Source organism: Mytilus trossulus, chromosome 1, assembly GCF_036588685.1.
Source record: "Mytilus trossulus isolate FHL-02 chromosome 1, PNRI_Mtr1.1.1.hap1, whole genome shotgun sequence".
Classification (NCBI taxonomy): domain Eukaryota; kingdom Metazoa; phylum Mollusca; class Bivalvia; order Mytilida; family Mytilidae; genus Mytilus; species Mytilus trossulus.
Window position 1 is genome coordinate 23,140,092 of NC_086373.1, and position 15,891 is coordinate 23,155,982.

General features: G+C 31.2%; 1 protein-coding gene across 6 annotated transcripts in view; it reads left to right on the forward strand.

Moving 5' to 3' along the window:
• The window catches only part of LOC134719108 (early endosome antigen 1-like), a 57,508-nt gene that overhangs the window by 21,779 nt on the left and 19,838 nt on the right, over positions 1-15,891 (forward strand). For all 6 annotated transcript variants that reach the window (XR_010107511.1, XM_063582089.1, XM_063582099.1 and 3 more), the window contains 16 exons: positions 309-362; positions 629-859; positions 2,276-2,410; positions 3,625-3,753; positions 4,132-4,254; positions 4,449-4,547; positions 5,270-5,392; positions 7,069-7,167; positions 8,104-8,244; positions 9,070-9,177; positions 10,639-10,686; positions 11,128-11,223; positions 11,739-11,828; positions 12,574-12,732; positions 13,634-13,723; positions 14,405-14,536. Coding sequence is in view for 5 of the 6 variants with exons in the window: in XM_063582089.1 (XP_063438159.1) it covers positions 309-362; positions 629-859; positions 2,276-2,410; positions 3,625-3,753; positions 4,132-4,254; positions 4,449-4,547; positions 5,270-5,392; positions 7,069-7,167; positions 8,104-8,244; positions 9,070-9,177; positions 10,639-10,686; positions 11,128-11,223; positions 11,739-11,828; positions 12,574-12,732; positions 13,634-13,723; positions 14,405-14,536 (1,857 nt within the window). In the remaining variant the exon portion in view is untranslated. The remainder of the gene's footprint in view (positions 1-308; positions 363-628; positions 860-2,275; positions 2,411-3,624; positions 3,754-4,131; positions 4,255-4,448; positions 4,548-5,269; positions 5,393-7,068; positions 7,168-8,103; positions 8,245-9,069; positions 9,178-10,638; positions 10,687-11,127; positions 11,224-11,738; positions 11,829-12,573; positions 12,733-13,633; positions 13,724-14,404; positions 14,537-15,891) is intronic.

Consider the following 15,891-nt stretch of genomic DNA (forward strand, 5'->3'; position numbering starts at 1 on the left):
CTAAATGTAAGACATACAAACTTCATTACTAAATGTTAATCATACAAACTTTATCACTGAATATAAATCATACAAACTTCACCACTAAATGTAAACCAAACAAACTTAATTACTAAATGTAAATCATATGACCTGCTTAATGTAAATCAAGTTAACTACTAAATGTAAATCATACAAAGAATGAATATAGAGGAAAAAAAGTATACTCATTAAGAAACAATAATTTGTTTTTATAAATCAAATAAAATCAAGATTTTTCTTGACAAATCTGTTTTGATTCTTTTACATTATATTTTTTTTATTTTCAGATAGAGGCTGGGGAAGGTATTGAAACAGCAATTAACCAACTTAATCAAGAAAAGGTAAGTATGATATTCAAGTTAGAAATTTTATAAGCAACATTTTGTTACTGTGGATTCATTTATTTTTTTGGTGAGTACCTTATTTCTTGGATTGAGTAAAATCTTCATTTTCCTGGATATTTGCATGGTTTTGCAAAATTATGAGAGAAAAAATGATACGTTTTGATGAGATTAAGATGAATATTCGTAAAATATCTATTATAAAACCGAATAAAGGAAAACTAAAGATCTGGTTTCAATAAAGAGAGTCTTCGTTTAATTTGCAGACAATATTGCAAGAAAAGATTTCCCAGTTAGAAAGTTCAGCCACTGTACAAGAAAAAGAATCATCTGAAAAGCAGGAAAAACTCCATAAGCAGCTTCAAGAGGTTAAAGGACATCTGAAAAATTCTCAAGACAAGGTGGAGAAATTAAAGGGATCTTTGTCTGAGAAGGCAGAGAAAATAACACAGCTACAGCAAAAATCTGCCCAGTTAGAGGTGGATGTTCAGTCAAAAGTAAGAACAACTTCAGGTGGTACATACCATTTCAGGGAGATAACTCTGTAAAAACAGCCCAAATAAGAGGTTGATGTTCAGTTAAAAGTAAGAACAACTTCAGGTGGTACATAACAATACAGGGAGATAACTCTGTAAAAACAGCCCAATAAGAGGTTGATGTTCAGTCAAAAGTAAAAATGACTGAGGGTGGTAATAACACAACAGGGAGATAACTCTGTAAAAATCAGCCAAGTTAGATTTCGGTGTTCAGTCAAACGTAAGGATAAATTGTAGATTGTGTAAATAAAATCAAATTGTGTTGCCTTGATATGAGCCAGAATTTTCATGATAAGTGCCAATTTTTTTTTCATACTATTTTTGAGGAAAACATGAATATTTTTCTATCTTTTTCTTTTTCTTTCAATTGGATATATGAACTTTGAATTAAGATTCAATACATTTTTGAAAATTCTACCTAGGAGATTGAGCAGCAGAAAACATAGTATTGAAATTAATGAATGGTAAAATAAACTACTGTAAACCAACTAAATTTTGCGAGTGATTTATTTTCGCGACTTTCGCGAGTAGAAAAATAACTCGAAATTAAATCGTCGCGAAAAAGAATAACTTGGATCTTTCCCTATCAAACTACATTAAGTAAATAAGAAAATTGCAAAATTAACACGCTGCGAAGTTGACTAGCTGCGTAAAAACGCAAAAATAAGTTGGTTTACAGTATTAATAATTGTTTGGTAAGATAACTTGTAAAATAGTCATTTAAACAAATGAATCTATTATCAGGTACCTTTAGATTTGGAGGTAGGCTATATTTTTATGTACTGTTTTTATCATCACATTTAAAGCTTTTCATATGCTTTTTTTGATTTGGTGACAATCCTTGCCTTAAATTTAATTTAATACTATTTGAATAATTTGAAATGATTTCAGCTTAGTGAGAAAACAAAGGATGTTTTTTTCACCATTATTTTATTTCTTCTTTGTGGATGTCCTTGCTTTTCTGTATTTTATATATTTTTTTACAGTGTAAATCTTGCTTGTTGTGTTATTTAAAACACAACTGTTCTAGAATATGGCGAAGGTTGAGTTAATAGTATAAACAAAAGAGTTTTACAAGATAAATGAATGTCAATTTGACCTGTATTTATGTTTCAATGTCACTTTACATTATAGTCTGACTGAGAAACAATGAGCTGTTTCCTATTGCTTATATTTTAGAACATGGATAACTTCAACAAAAAGTTTTTGACCAGTCCTTTAATTGTTGTCAAAATTTACTTTGAAACATTTCTAGATTATCCTGTCTTCTTGGGTTGATATGTCATGTATGTTAATACTAATTATTATTATTATTTTTGTTAGATCATAAAAACAAGTGAAACATTTTAATTTCCTTTTTACATTAAACAATTGTAGACCGAATTACTTCTGGCAGCAGAATCAGCTAAGACTAGCCAAAGGGCAGATTTAGAAAATCATATCAAAACAGCTCAGAATATGGTAGAGGAGAAAACTAATGAGTTGTCCAAAATGAAACAACAATGGCAGCAGGTAACACACTATTAGGATACTGTGGATTCATTTATTTTTGTTGTTTCCAATTTTATGGAACAGGAAAACTTTATTCTCATGGATATTTGATTTCATGGTTTTGACAATGCCTGTATACATGCAGGTAGAAAATTTAATTGTGTTGAAAATTTAATTGTGTGGTTCATTAATCCCCCAAAATTTGGTGTCCAACAAATACTCATGAATCCACAGTAAACTGTTAAAACTTGTCCTGAATGATGCATTTAAAACATATTTTAAAGTTCTGAAACTTCAGAGGGTAAATTTTTTTTTATTTGAACTACATTATAGCCTAAAAATAACTTATATGAATATAAGGAGATGTTGCCATCAGACCTAAAGGTTTAAAAAAATTATATAAAAGTTGTCCGTAAAATACTTTTTAGCTCACCTGGTCCAAAGGACCAAGTGAGCTTTTCTCATCACTTGGTGGTGGTCGTCCGTCGTCAGTCGCCTCTAAGCAAGATGGCTGACATGGCTAAAAATAGAACAAGGGTAAAATGCAGTTTTTGACTCATATCCCTGACACAAAAGCATTTAGAGCAAATCTTAAGGGAAAAAAATTGTTAACAAGGTTCAGATCTATTTGTACTGAAATTTTCAAACCAATCAGGCAACCCGTTGTTGGGTTGCTGCCCCTGAATTGGTAATTTTAAGAAAATTTTGGAGCTTTTGGTTATTATCTTGAATATTATTATAGATAGAGATAAACTGAAAACAGCAATAATGTATAGTAAAGTAAAACCTACAAATAAGTCTACATGATCAAAATTGTTAATTGACCGTTTAAGGAGTTGTTGCCCTTTATAGTCATTTTTAAACAATTTTCATAAATTTGGTAAATTTTTGTAAAATTTTACAAAATTTTTTCCACTGTAACTACTGGGCCAAGTTCATTTTAGATAGAGATAATTGTAGCAGCAAGAATGTTCAGTAAAGTAAGATCTACAAACACATCACCATCACCAAAACATAATTTTGTGTGCTTTGTTTAATAAGCACATAGACCAAGGTGAGCGACACAGGCTCTAGTTTATTTATTTTCAATGAATTTTGGCATATTTGAAAATATAGAAAAACATTATTTGTATGATTTAACAAATTCAATTCATAATTCCTGAAACCAGATAGGAATAAATAATATGATTTAAAGGATTTTGTAAAGCTATAACTATTCTGTTTCACAATTTCAGACTTTATCTGACCTTACAACTAAAAAAGAGAAGATAACATCATTGGAAGGAACTATCAAAGAACATCAAGACAAGATAACACAACTTACACAACAAAATACAGCTTCAGAACGACAAGTAACAGAAAAGGTGGGTTCCTGCATGATTGTTCTAGAAATTCCGCAACTTCAAGTACAATTATATTTTTATCAATTCTTCAAAATAAATGAGTATAGTACTCATCTTTTGTTATAAGTGGGCATTCAGGGTAAAAGTTTAGATTAGGACATGAAAATGTTGTTATTTAGAACAAGCAAGGGCAGTTCCACCAATGAAATCAAATTATTTATCTACAAACCATAAAATAACCCACTACTCTTCAGAAACATAACAAGCATATTGACAGATTTTTTTTTCATGGTTGTAATTTGATAATGTATACTTCATTATTAAAACAATAATATTGATGTCTTATGCATTACATAAGTTATTGGTAAATTGTGAATTTATGATTAATGAAAATTGTAGAATAATAGAATTGAAAAGACAGAAAATGAGCTGAAGGAGACAAAAACTACACTAACTACAACAAAGAAAACGTTAGAGGAGATAAAACAGAAATTAGGACAGACAGAACAAGAATCAGAAACAGTAAGTCAGTCAGTCAATGTAAGTTTGTCAAATCATTTGTTTTATCAAAGAAAATTTCCAGTAGATTTAGATAAAATAAAAAAATGTGAGAATACATTGGAAAAGCGCCATGTTCTTTTTATGTTACAATTATGATGATTTTACAAATTTTGCTAATACTTTTTATATCAATGACCTACATATTTTTTTTTCAGACAAAAAAGAATCTAACTACAGAAATAAGTAAGCTGAATGCAGTGGTAGAGAAAAAAGCCAAAGAAAACAAAAAACTGATAGAACAAAATGAATCATTGGTAAATATTTGTTGATACATATGACAATGATAAATGATTTATTTTAAAACATAATTTTGACTAAGATGATGTTTATTTTGAACCTAAATGACATCATTAGTTTGAAGTTTGAATGACTGTTATTTAAATGATGAAGGGGGTGATGCACTGTAAAATATGGTTTCAATGGCTACTTTAATTTGTCTGTAACAGTAAAGATATAATTTGTATACATTTTTATGTATTACTTGTATTTTATTGTTGTCAAGTTGTGGTAAACATACTGATTTTTCCACATCATCTTAAGTTACACTTTTCTGATGTTATTAAAATTCTTAAAATCATTAAATATACATCTACTGTTAGTATGTCAATGCAGAGGTTGTGAGATTTAACCCTGTACATAGCAGATTTGTTCACCATAATGTAAATGTACTAGGAATGTAGGTTTTCCTACTGAAGTTTGATGGTTCTCTCTGGGCACTCTGGCTTCCTCCACCAATATAAAATTTCCACCATGACAATCAAACACCTATTTAAAAAAAGATGTTCCTTTTCACAAAGCAGAGGATTCAGAGATTGAAGCTCATCATTTTGCTTGTGAAATTTCATGATGATCAATCTCATTCTTTTTTTTCCAAAAAGTTTTCTTTGCATATTTTGTTTTGTAATATATGCGATTAGGCTTTTAATGAAAAAGATATCAAAACCTTTCCTGGTTTTATTTTGACTCTATTTTTCAGGTGACTGAAGGCAAAAAGAAAGAGATACAGATTAGTGAGTTATCACAGGAAGTAGTCAATACAAAGAAATCACTGTCAGATACCAAAGTGGCACTTGATACCAAAGCTTCAGAATTTAATCAGGTAAATACTGATTTTTTTTTTTCCAAATTTTTATGAACCTGTTGGAGTGTGCCAGCTGTTTTGGTGAGGCTTTCTGCTTGGTCACGTTATTGGATTATAACTTAAGCAACACATTATAGATTGAAAACATTTATACAGCTGAAAAATAGCCATAGAATGCATATTTTATTTTGTCCTTCCAAGTAATCTGGTATTTTCAACCCTAAAAGTACAAGACAGATCATATATATATGGAGTATGTGGTTTTTTTTACTCAATAAATTTTATCTTTGGGTAGCATCTGTTTCAGAAGTGTATGAATAGCAGATTTTATTCATGATCACTTGCATGTTATATGAACTATAAATGGCAATACATATGACTCGTAGTTGCCAATTTGTTATAAGTTATAAAAAAAAACTTGAAACTTATTATATTACAAATCAATCAATAATTTTGCTTTATATCTCACTGTTCCTCTGAATTTCTTCTGATCAAGGGAGATAATTAGTTTTATATTATAGCTGACAGTCAAAATCCTGATTCTTGAATAGAGTTTGTAGAAAGGGTCATGAAAACGGAGTCCTTTTCCCGATAGGAACTATCTTAATCAGTACTGTTTGAACTAATGTTATTGGACTTTAAGAATGCCATATACTCTGGTTTGTTGATGAAACAAAATATTTTGAATATAAATTTGTTAGCAAAGTTACACCCCTTACTTTTCTTGGTTCTTACTAGAGTGGGGCACTCATATTCGCCGTGGACACAATTTCGCCGTTTTATGATTTTGAGGTGTAAAAACTTCAAAGGATGGTTGAAATGGAAGAAACATGCCGTTAAATTATATTTTTATAACAAATATGATTATTTTTTAAAATGAGACTAAATTTCGGCACTTATGGCAAAGGACAGAAAAAATGGACAACGATTTTCAGCCAATTCCTGAATGACAAAAACGATTTCAAAGAAGCATTCGGTAGTAATTCTTTGACTGATTGCCCTAAATTTCAGTTTTTTACAACTTTCAAATGTCTGCTATTCGTTTAAAATGAAATCTATTTGATAAATATTGTTTAAAGCTGCAGTTATTTGGTTTTAAATAGATATGTAAAAACGGCGAATATGTGTCCCCTGTTGACAAAAAATTAGGAAATTTCAAACACCCTATAATCCAACTTTTCAGATGATTTTACTCAAAACAAACACGTTTTCAAGCTAAGAATATTTTGCATTTGAAGTTATCGTCATATAGAAATATCAGTATACTTCAAAAACATAAAGACCTGAACATAAACTGAAGAAAACATGGAAAGATACGGCGAAAATGAGCACCCCACTCTACCAGGATTTGTAAAGGTTGCACAGAAAACAAAATGAAAAAAATATAAGGCTTTTTACCATTGGAAATCATAAGGGCATTGTTTTTCATGGTTAGAGATACTTATAGTTGAGGTTCTTCACTCATACAGTTTACATTGAATAGAAATGTGTGTAGGTTTGTAGAAAAAAAAATAACAGGGTATATAGGTCTATTTGCAAAAAGTGATGGCAAATATCAAGTGGACATTCAAAACTAAAAAAAGGTTGAGAGAAAAAAAAAGATAGCAAAAAGACAAATATGTTCACAAACTCCTACATAGAAATCTTAAAATTTATATTACCAAACCGAAATCTGTCTCAATTATATTCCATAGGCTCAAGCAGCTCACCAACAGGAAGTAACATCATTGAAGAAAGAAACGGAATCTTATCAACAAAAGTCATCATCAACAGAACAACAACTGAACAATCAGGTAAAATAATATAAATTATAAGGTATCCTAGTCATATTTATAGTATCATGTCTGTGGTTTTAGCTGACTGTATTTTTCTTTTAATAAAGATATTGTAGAATTTATTTTCAGTATTTCCAGGCTGAGAGCAAGTTATGTTCTGTTTGTTACCTTGTGAGCTATTATATTGACAATGCAGAGTATAGTTTTATTACCAAGCAGGGTTTATATTCATATCACGTTAACATGTTCTCATAAGTTATACTGAATACTACTTGAAAAAAGAACTACTAGTATGTTGGTATTGTGACTGTACTATTGTACAAACACAGTCACGGTGGTGACTGTACTTTTGTACAAACACAGTGGTGACTGTACTCATGTACAAACACAGTGGTGACTGTACTATTGTACAAACACAGTGGTGACTGTACTATTGTACAAACACAGTGGTAATCATTTATATAGGAATAACAAGAAATGTGAGGTGAACATCAATGATACAGAAACACAACAATACAGCATCAACAATGTCATAATGAACCCATCAACAATGTTTAACTAATCACACAGTTTGAAAAGGGTGAGGGTGTAGGAATACATTTTCTCTCTTTTCTGACTCTTTATTGAGTAATTTTAATTTTACTCCTGAGAGCTTCATCTGCAGTGTAATGGAGTAAATACCAGACAAGAAATGAAACCTTTACCTTATTCACTCCAAGTGAGCATAAAACCATCAAAGAAGTTTTATTTTCTTGTCTTTTCTTACAACAGTTACAAGATAAAGTAACTCTAAAAAATTGAAATAAATAACGGATTTCTTTTGTAGAAAAAATCCACATCTTTAAAAAGAATTTATGTGACATCTGTAAAAAATTACCATTTGCTTTTAAGTTAAACAGTAATATAGAGTTGCACTGAACTAATTCAAAATTTTCCTTTTATTTTATTCTTCAGCTAAAGGATGTCATGGAACAAAAACAAAATATTACAGTCGAAAAGGAAAAGCTACTAACATTGTCAACAGAATTGCAGAATAAATTAACTGAGAGGGAAGAGGAACTCAAATCAACTGTACAGAGATTACAGACTGAAAAGGTAAATATGTCTGTCTTATGCCCTGTTTAGGATAGTAAAGGACTAAATTTGATTGGGGGATACTTTATTTTCGCTTTAAGCCAATAGACCACTTTCGAGTTCATCCCTCACCGGCAAAAACTCGTCAATTATACACGCCTTTATGACGTCATTTACCAGATAGAGGGGCTCGCCTGTATCCCTGCACTATTTACGTTCATCAAGCGTCTTAGTGATCGTCTTTGTGCAGGATAAACTAGAAATAATGGTTGCTCTGTAGGTACTTACTGACATTTCCCTAATGACAGCAGTGTTGATTGTCAATTTTGAGAATTCAATTTGCCGAATAATTCGTACAATATAGAATTATAGTTTTCCAACCACTCGCTCAACATTGGAAGGAAGTGACGACGCCCCTAAACGCACAAATGACGATGATAAAGGCGCGTTTATTTGACGAGTTTTTTCCGGTGACGGATGAACTCGAAAGTGGTCTATTCATTCCATTTTCGCAACATATTAATTTTGTGATTTTCAAATTTACTTGAAGCAGTTGAATAAGAAATGATCTTATTTTTTCATATTAGCAATGATTTGCATTATTTTTCTACTAGCAAAAGTCACAAAAATAAATCTCTCAATAATTATCAGTAAAGTACACAAGAATTCTACCATGTACACTCTTGGGTTTTGTGTGTTCAAAGACAAATCAGAGTTTTGGAAATCAGTATAATAACAGTAGATTAGGGTAGAAACATAGAAAGCTGATAAAGTTTTTAGTCCTAATTAATAATTGATACATGTATAAGTTTATCTTTGTTTAATACTTTATGTTCTACTTTTCAGTCAGAGGCAAATGATTCTTTTGAGAGAAATAAAAAAGAATTAAATGACAAGATAACATCCCTGACTTCCCAGATAGATGATCTTAACACACAGTTACAGAATGAAAAGGTGAGAGATACATAATTATGGTTTTTATGAGTCATAATTTACACAAGAAACTATACATGTGCGGAACAATTTTGTTTGGTGTTTTAACACCACTTTTGAGCACTGCTTTTGAGCTATTTCGTGGCAGCCAGTTTTTATTGGTGGAGGAAGCCAGGGTGCCTGGAGAAAACCCTCATTGGAAAACTGACAATCTTAGTCAATTAAGATTGGAGTATAGAGTGCACCAGCACAAGAGGGGTTCAAACTCACAACCTCTGTGTTAACTGGTTAGTGATTACAGTGGTAACTACTTAGACCACTCGCCACCAAGGCCCCTAAATATATATATAAGAAGGTCTTCAACAGTGAGCCTAATGGCTCATACCAAACAACAAGCTATAAAGGACCCTAAACTAAATTGATAATTTGGCAGTGTGATGACTTAGAATTATACTTTATAGCCAGTTCTTAACAAAAACATGCAGTTAACATGATTTCAAAGTCTTTATCTATACAGATTTGATGAATTTCTTGAAACATAAAAGCAAGGTAGCAAGGAAAAATATAATGCAATGAATGAATTAGTTTTAGCATTACATTGTTTAATCACAGTGTAATTATGAAGATCATTTATTGATAAAACCCATTGTTATACACCTTATCGTTATTATACCCCCGCTTTAAAAAAAGGGGGGGTATACTGTTTTACCTCTGTCTGTCCGTCCGTCCATCAGTCCGTCCGTCCGTCCGTCAGTCAGTCCGTCCCATGAAACTTTCGTCACATTTTTCTCAGGAACTACAATACAAGGATTTCTGAAATATGGTTTCAGGGTTTATCTAAGTCAGCTATACCCTGTGATGCGTTTTCAGATTGATCACTTGACAACTTCCTGTTCACCGAACACTTGTATGATTTTACACATGATAGCCAAGTTGAAAATTTTCGTCACATTTTTCTCAGGAACTACAATACAAGGATTTCTGAAATTTGGTTTCAGGGTTTATCTAAGTCAGCTATACCGTGTGATGCATTTTCAGATTGATCACTTGACAACTTCCTGTTTACCGAACACTTGCATATTTTTACACTATTAATATTATCCACTTGCGGCGGGGGTATCATCAGTGAGCAGTAGCTCGCAGTTTTACTTGTTTGTCCACCATTATGGGATATCACAAAGGTTCCCGTAAAACTTTGACGTCATAAAAGAAAGTATATGACACCACAATGTGATTGTTGTATCATGTTAGTAGTTCAACTGGTGCAGATTCCTGGGTCAGCCGTGCAGAATTCTATAGAGATAAGGTGTATAATATCTGGGATCAAGTTGTCTTGTGTTTTTGTTTAGATAGGTTGCTGTCACATCAACACTAATCAAATATCTCATATTTTAATATACCGGTATCACATTATAGAAAATTTTCTTTTTTCTCTCGTAATAACAACAATTTTGACAATAAAAATATCATTTCCTTTCTCAGGATTCTTTGACTGCTACAGTGGGCTCAGAGAATACAATGAAATCTCAAGTAAGTAAGGAATCATACAAAGATAATGTTGAATAGTATCTTTTCTAGCTATCTAGTGTAAACTGATTGTTATATGTTAAGTATAGAGTGTTTTCTTTGTATGACCAGTGTAGGTGTTTACAGAAACAATAAGGCAAGTTTATAGAAACAAATAAGGCAGGTTTATAGAAACAATATATGTATATATGATAGCCCTGACTCTTGGTTTATGTGGCTAACATTTTTTGCATAAAAAACTTTTATTGAATATGTATAGTTTTTAAAGACTTGTTAAGTCTGGGTAAAACTCTATTAATAGAATACAATGTGTTTTGTAAAATTGAAAATAATGTCTTTGCATTAAGAATTAAAATGGAAGAGGTTTATTATCGTGATTAGTTTAAATGAACAAAAAACCATTTTCATTTCAAAATATGCAAAATTGAAATTATTTTTTTTCAGATTGCAGAGTTAATTACAGAAAGATCAACTGCAGAAAAACGTGTTGAAGATTTAAAATCACAACTGTCAGATACTACAGAGAAATTAGAAGTTCAGGTATGAGGTTTATACTAAATATTTTTATTACAAAAATGATTAACTCTCTCCATAAATTTTACTAATGTTTTTTTTTAATTTTAATGTGCCTGCCATAGGCAACCAAGGTATTCAGTGTTACCTTTGACGGCCAATATTTCTCTCCTCCTTTTTACCGTCTGTCTGTTTGATCTTCATTTCAAAGCTTGAACAGAGGCATTTGTGTTCTCAGGAAAATTCTTCTTGTATTTCAACAAAACTTTTAATAATATTGTCATTTTTATTGACATCCTTAGATACTCATCTTTATTGAAAAAAATGTTATCCGCAAATGAGGACAACTTAACATTCCAGCAGCTGACATTATCCAACCATGAGGTTTTACGCAATAAGTATATCACTCTTCACTTATGAGTTACAATATATTAACACTGGGGAGTTGACATTTTAAGCCTTATTCTAAAAAACACTTCCTTCATTAAGAAGGGGCTCATTTTTTGTGTCAAATAACAGTTTTAAACATGTTTTGATTTTAGAAAGAGCAGATAACTCTTAAAGAACAACAACTACAAGGAATGATACAAGAGAAAGTTGATGAGATAGATAATCTTCAACAACAAAATAAGGTATTTAAAATTAACTAATTGATTATTTCTAACGGAAAATCTTTAATCATTTTACATACTTAGACATGAAATTTTATAGACTCAAAAAGTTCTATGCTGACGAGGCAATATGTGTAAATTTTAACTAGATACAAGTATTGTGTTTATCAGCTTGGGTTTATCATATTTTTGATTTTCAGATGGTAATTGGCATTTGCAGAAGAACTCTTTTGACTAATTTGAAATAGAATTGAAACTTTGTTATCTTATAAAGGAAACCCACAAATTAAAGATAAGACTTTATAGATTTAGTGTATCTGAAGCTCTTTTCGGATTTACCTTAATCCCAACATTAGGCATTCTAAAACTCAAACATTTGAAGCTGGGGATGTATAAATACATACAAGACATCTTGTGTCTATTCAACCAAGGCTAATACTGGCTGACCCGGCCGCTTGAACTTTTGACGTCAACAACAATCACTTTTCCATTGTGGCGTCAGATATTTTGTTTTATGACGTCAAAATTTTACGGGAACTTGTGTGATATCGAGTAATGGCGGACAAATAGCGATAAGGTGTATTACATATTTTCCATCTTGCAGAATTATTTTAATCAAAAAATGATTGATAAAATTGAGAATGGAAATGGGGAATGTGTCAAAGAGACAACAACCTGACCGTAGAAAAAAACAACAGCAGAAGGTCACCAACAGGTCTTCAATGTAGTGAGAACTAATTTAGATATTTCATTTTCAATTTTGTAGGCATTGACAGAAAAGTTTGAATCCATAGAAACAAACTTACAAACAGAATCAGCATCAGTTACAGAATTGAAAGACAAATGTACAACTTTGGAATCGGAACTGAAAAGGGCAAAGGAAAGAGAAACTGAGCTAAATAACTCATTTGATGAGCTTAGTGAAGTAAGAAAAAAAATATTCAAAAACAAAGATTTTTTTTATTTATGAAAGAAAGAAAGAAAGAAAGAATAAAGATTTTTTTTCATGAAAAAAAGAAAGATTAAAGAATGGATAACACTAAAATATCTAAATGTTCCTCCCATAATATTTTATATACACATATTGGTTTGTCTTATCTCTATATATATCTTTCTGTAGGAAAACTAAGTCACTACAAAGCATTCCATAGTTTACATTAAATTGAAATGAAATTTTATGTTTTATATATTAGCTTAATTAATTTGTAATGTCATGTTGATGGTGGATGGCTCTTAAATGTTCAGCAACAAATTAAATGTATATTCAGGACAAGAACATGTAAATGTGATATAAATATAAAGTGTTATTTGTACTAGACTGACAAGACAAATTGTTTAATCTGCTAGTTCTTAGCGGGAAGGCATGTCACCCTACCCGTGCATATTGATCTGATTCAAATCTGACCAGTGCTATAACTTCTTAGTGCCATGTTGTAGTGGAGAAGCAGCATATACCAATTTTAAAGTCTTGAAAGGACAGAAATAAACCCATGGTTGAATATTGACAAATGCTACTAATATTGCATACAATATGTTCTTTTAAAAAGCTAGCTGTATTACTTGATATGTTTTTAGATGACACCAAATCTTCACATGGACAACAACTTTGTTCTTGCCACACAAACTGGTAAAGAACATCTTATGTTGGATTTTGACTCTCAAGCTGTTTAAGTACAAATGTATTATAGTGTGAAATTACCTGAAATTTGATATTTATTAATTTTGAGGAAAGTCAGATAGCATGATATATAAACAAACCCTTTCCTTTTTAATTAAATTAGATATTTTTGTTTTGAGTAAGTCATTATATATTTGTAACTTTTTAGGTAAGAAATGCTATGAATACACAGATGGTTGAACTAGACAAAGAATTAGCAGAAAATAAATCAAAGAAAGAAGAGTTACAACTGTACAAGGTAAATAAAATGTAATCATTTACGTCTCAGTAATAAGATATAAGAAGATGTGGTATGAGTGCCAATGAGACAACTCTCCATCCAAGTCACAATTTGTTAAAAGAAACCAAAATAGGTGAAAGTACTGTCTTCAAACTTGGGTCACACCAAAAAGCAAATTATAAAGGGTCCCAAAAACAACTAGTGTAAAAGATATTCAAACTGGAAAACCAACGGTCTATTTCAATTAAAAACGAGAAATGAGAATAACTTATGAACCATATCAACAAATGACAACCACTGAACAATTTACAGCTTTAGTTCATTGAACCAGTACATAGGGTTTATGTCTGTTGTCATTTACATTGTTGTACTTCATGTTTAGTATTCAATGACTGCATAAAAACAATTTTTATCACATGATTATTATAACAAGTCAACTAAATGTGGTCTAAATCTTAACGAATTTGAAAAGTGACATATCTACCATGGAGCTTAGGAGGTTTGTAGAGAAACTAAAACTGGCTTGGGTGCTTATGACTTATATTTATTTAATAACTTCATTAATTGTTATGAAAAATTATATCAAGAATGGCTTGCTCATTCTTTGATATATTTGTGCAATTTATACAGTATACATCATCACAATAAATTTTGTTGGAGTCAATTAGAATTTAAAAATGGAAATCATAATTATTGTAGGATAGTTTGGATGCCCAATTCCAAGAGTTAGAGAAAACATATAATGAAACCAAAGCAGAAAATGAGTCCTATGAAAAGGAAATTGGTCAGCTAAAATCATCACTAGAAACTGAGAAAGAGGAAAGAAAGAAGGTAGAAGTCTGCGTATGATTATAGAGGGGAGTTAGGAGGGGCCCTGATCCCAAAATCCAGGGCCTAAAAAACACGATGTCCTGAAATCCTGTGCTTAAAAATTCGAAAATCCTGAGGTCAAAAATTGAATTACTGGATCCAGAGTGGGTCAATCCCTAAATCCCTAGCTTAAGAACACCCGATCCTGGAGTCCTGATAAAGGTCCTATCCCACCTCTATATAGGAATTTTTTTTAAAGGTCTGTTATTGCCAATTCTAGTTTAATCTAATAAATTATTTGTTAACACTTGAAGTAACGAAGTATTTAGAAAATATTACCATCTTCAGATGGGGAATAATTCTTGACAATTCTATAAGTATGTGATAAGTTAAATTAAACTAAAGAAGTTGTTGACGAGATAGCTTTTTTTATATTGAATTGGTTGATAATTGAAACTAGACATATTCAGATTTTACATTTTATAGATATTTGTTATACATAGTCATAAGAAAACTTCCTGTATAATCAGAAGTTTATGACTTGTTTTTGTTATACGACCGCAAAATTTGAAAAAATTTTCATCATATATTGCTATCATGTTGTCGTCGTCGTCGTCCGAATACTTTAAGTTTTCGCACTCTAACTTTAGTAAAAGTAAATAGAAATCTATGAAATTTTAACACAAGGTTTATGACCACAAAAGGAAGGTTGGTATTGATTTTGGGAGTTTTGGTCCCAACATTTTAGGAATTAGGGGCCAAAAAGGGCCCAAATAAGCATTTTCTTGGTTTCCACTATAACTTTAGTTTAAGTTAATAGAAATCTATGAAATTTTAACACAAGGTTTATGACCACAATAGAAAGGTTGGGATTGATTATGGGAGTTTTGGTTTCAACAGTTTAGGAATTAGGGGCCAAAAAAGGGCCCAAATAAGCATTATTCTTGGTTTTCGCACAATAACTTTAGTTTAAGAAAATAGAAATCAATGAAATTTAAACACAATGTTTATGACCACAAAAGGAATTTTGGTATTGATTTTGGGAGTTTAGCTCTCAACAGTTTAGGAATTAGGGGCCAAAAAAAGGGCCCAAATAAGCATTTTTCTTGGTTTTCGCACCATAACGTTAGTATAAGTAAATAGAAATCTATGAAATTTAAACAAAAGGTTTATGACCATAAAAGGAAGGTTGGTATTGATTTTGGGAGTTTTGGTCCCAACAGTTTAGGAAAAGGGGGCCCAAAGGGTCCACAATTAAACTTTGTTTGATATCATCAAAATTGAATAATTGGATTTCTTTGATATGCCGAATCTAACTGTGTATGTAGATTCTTAACTTTTGGTCCCGTTTTCCAATTGGTCTACATTAAGGTCCA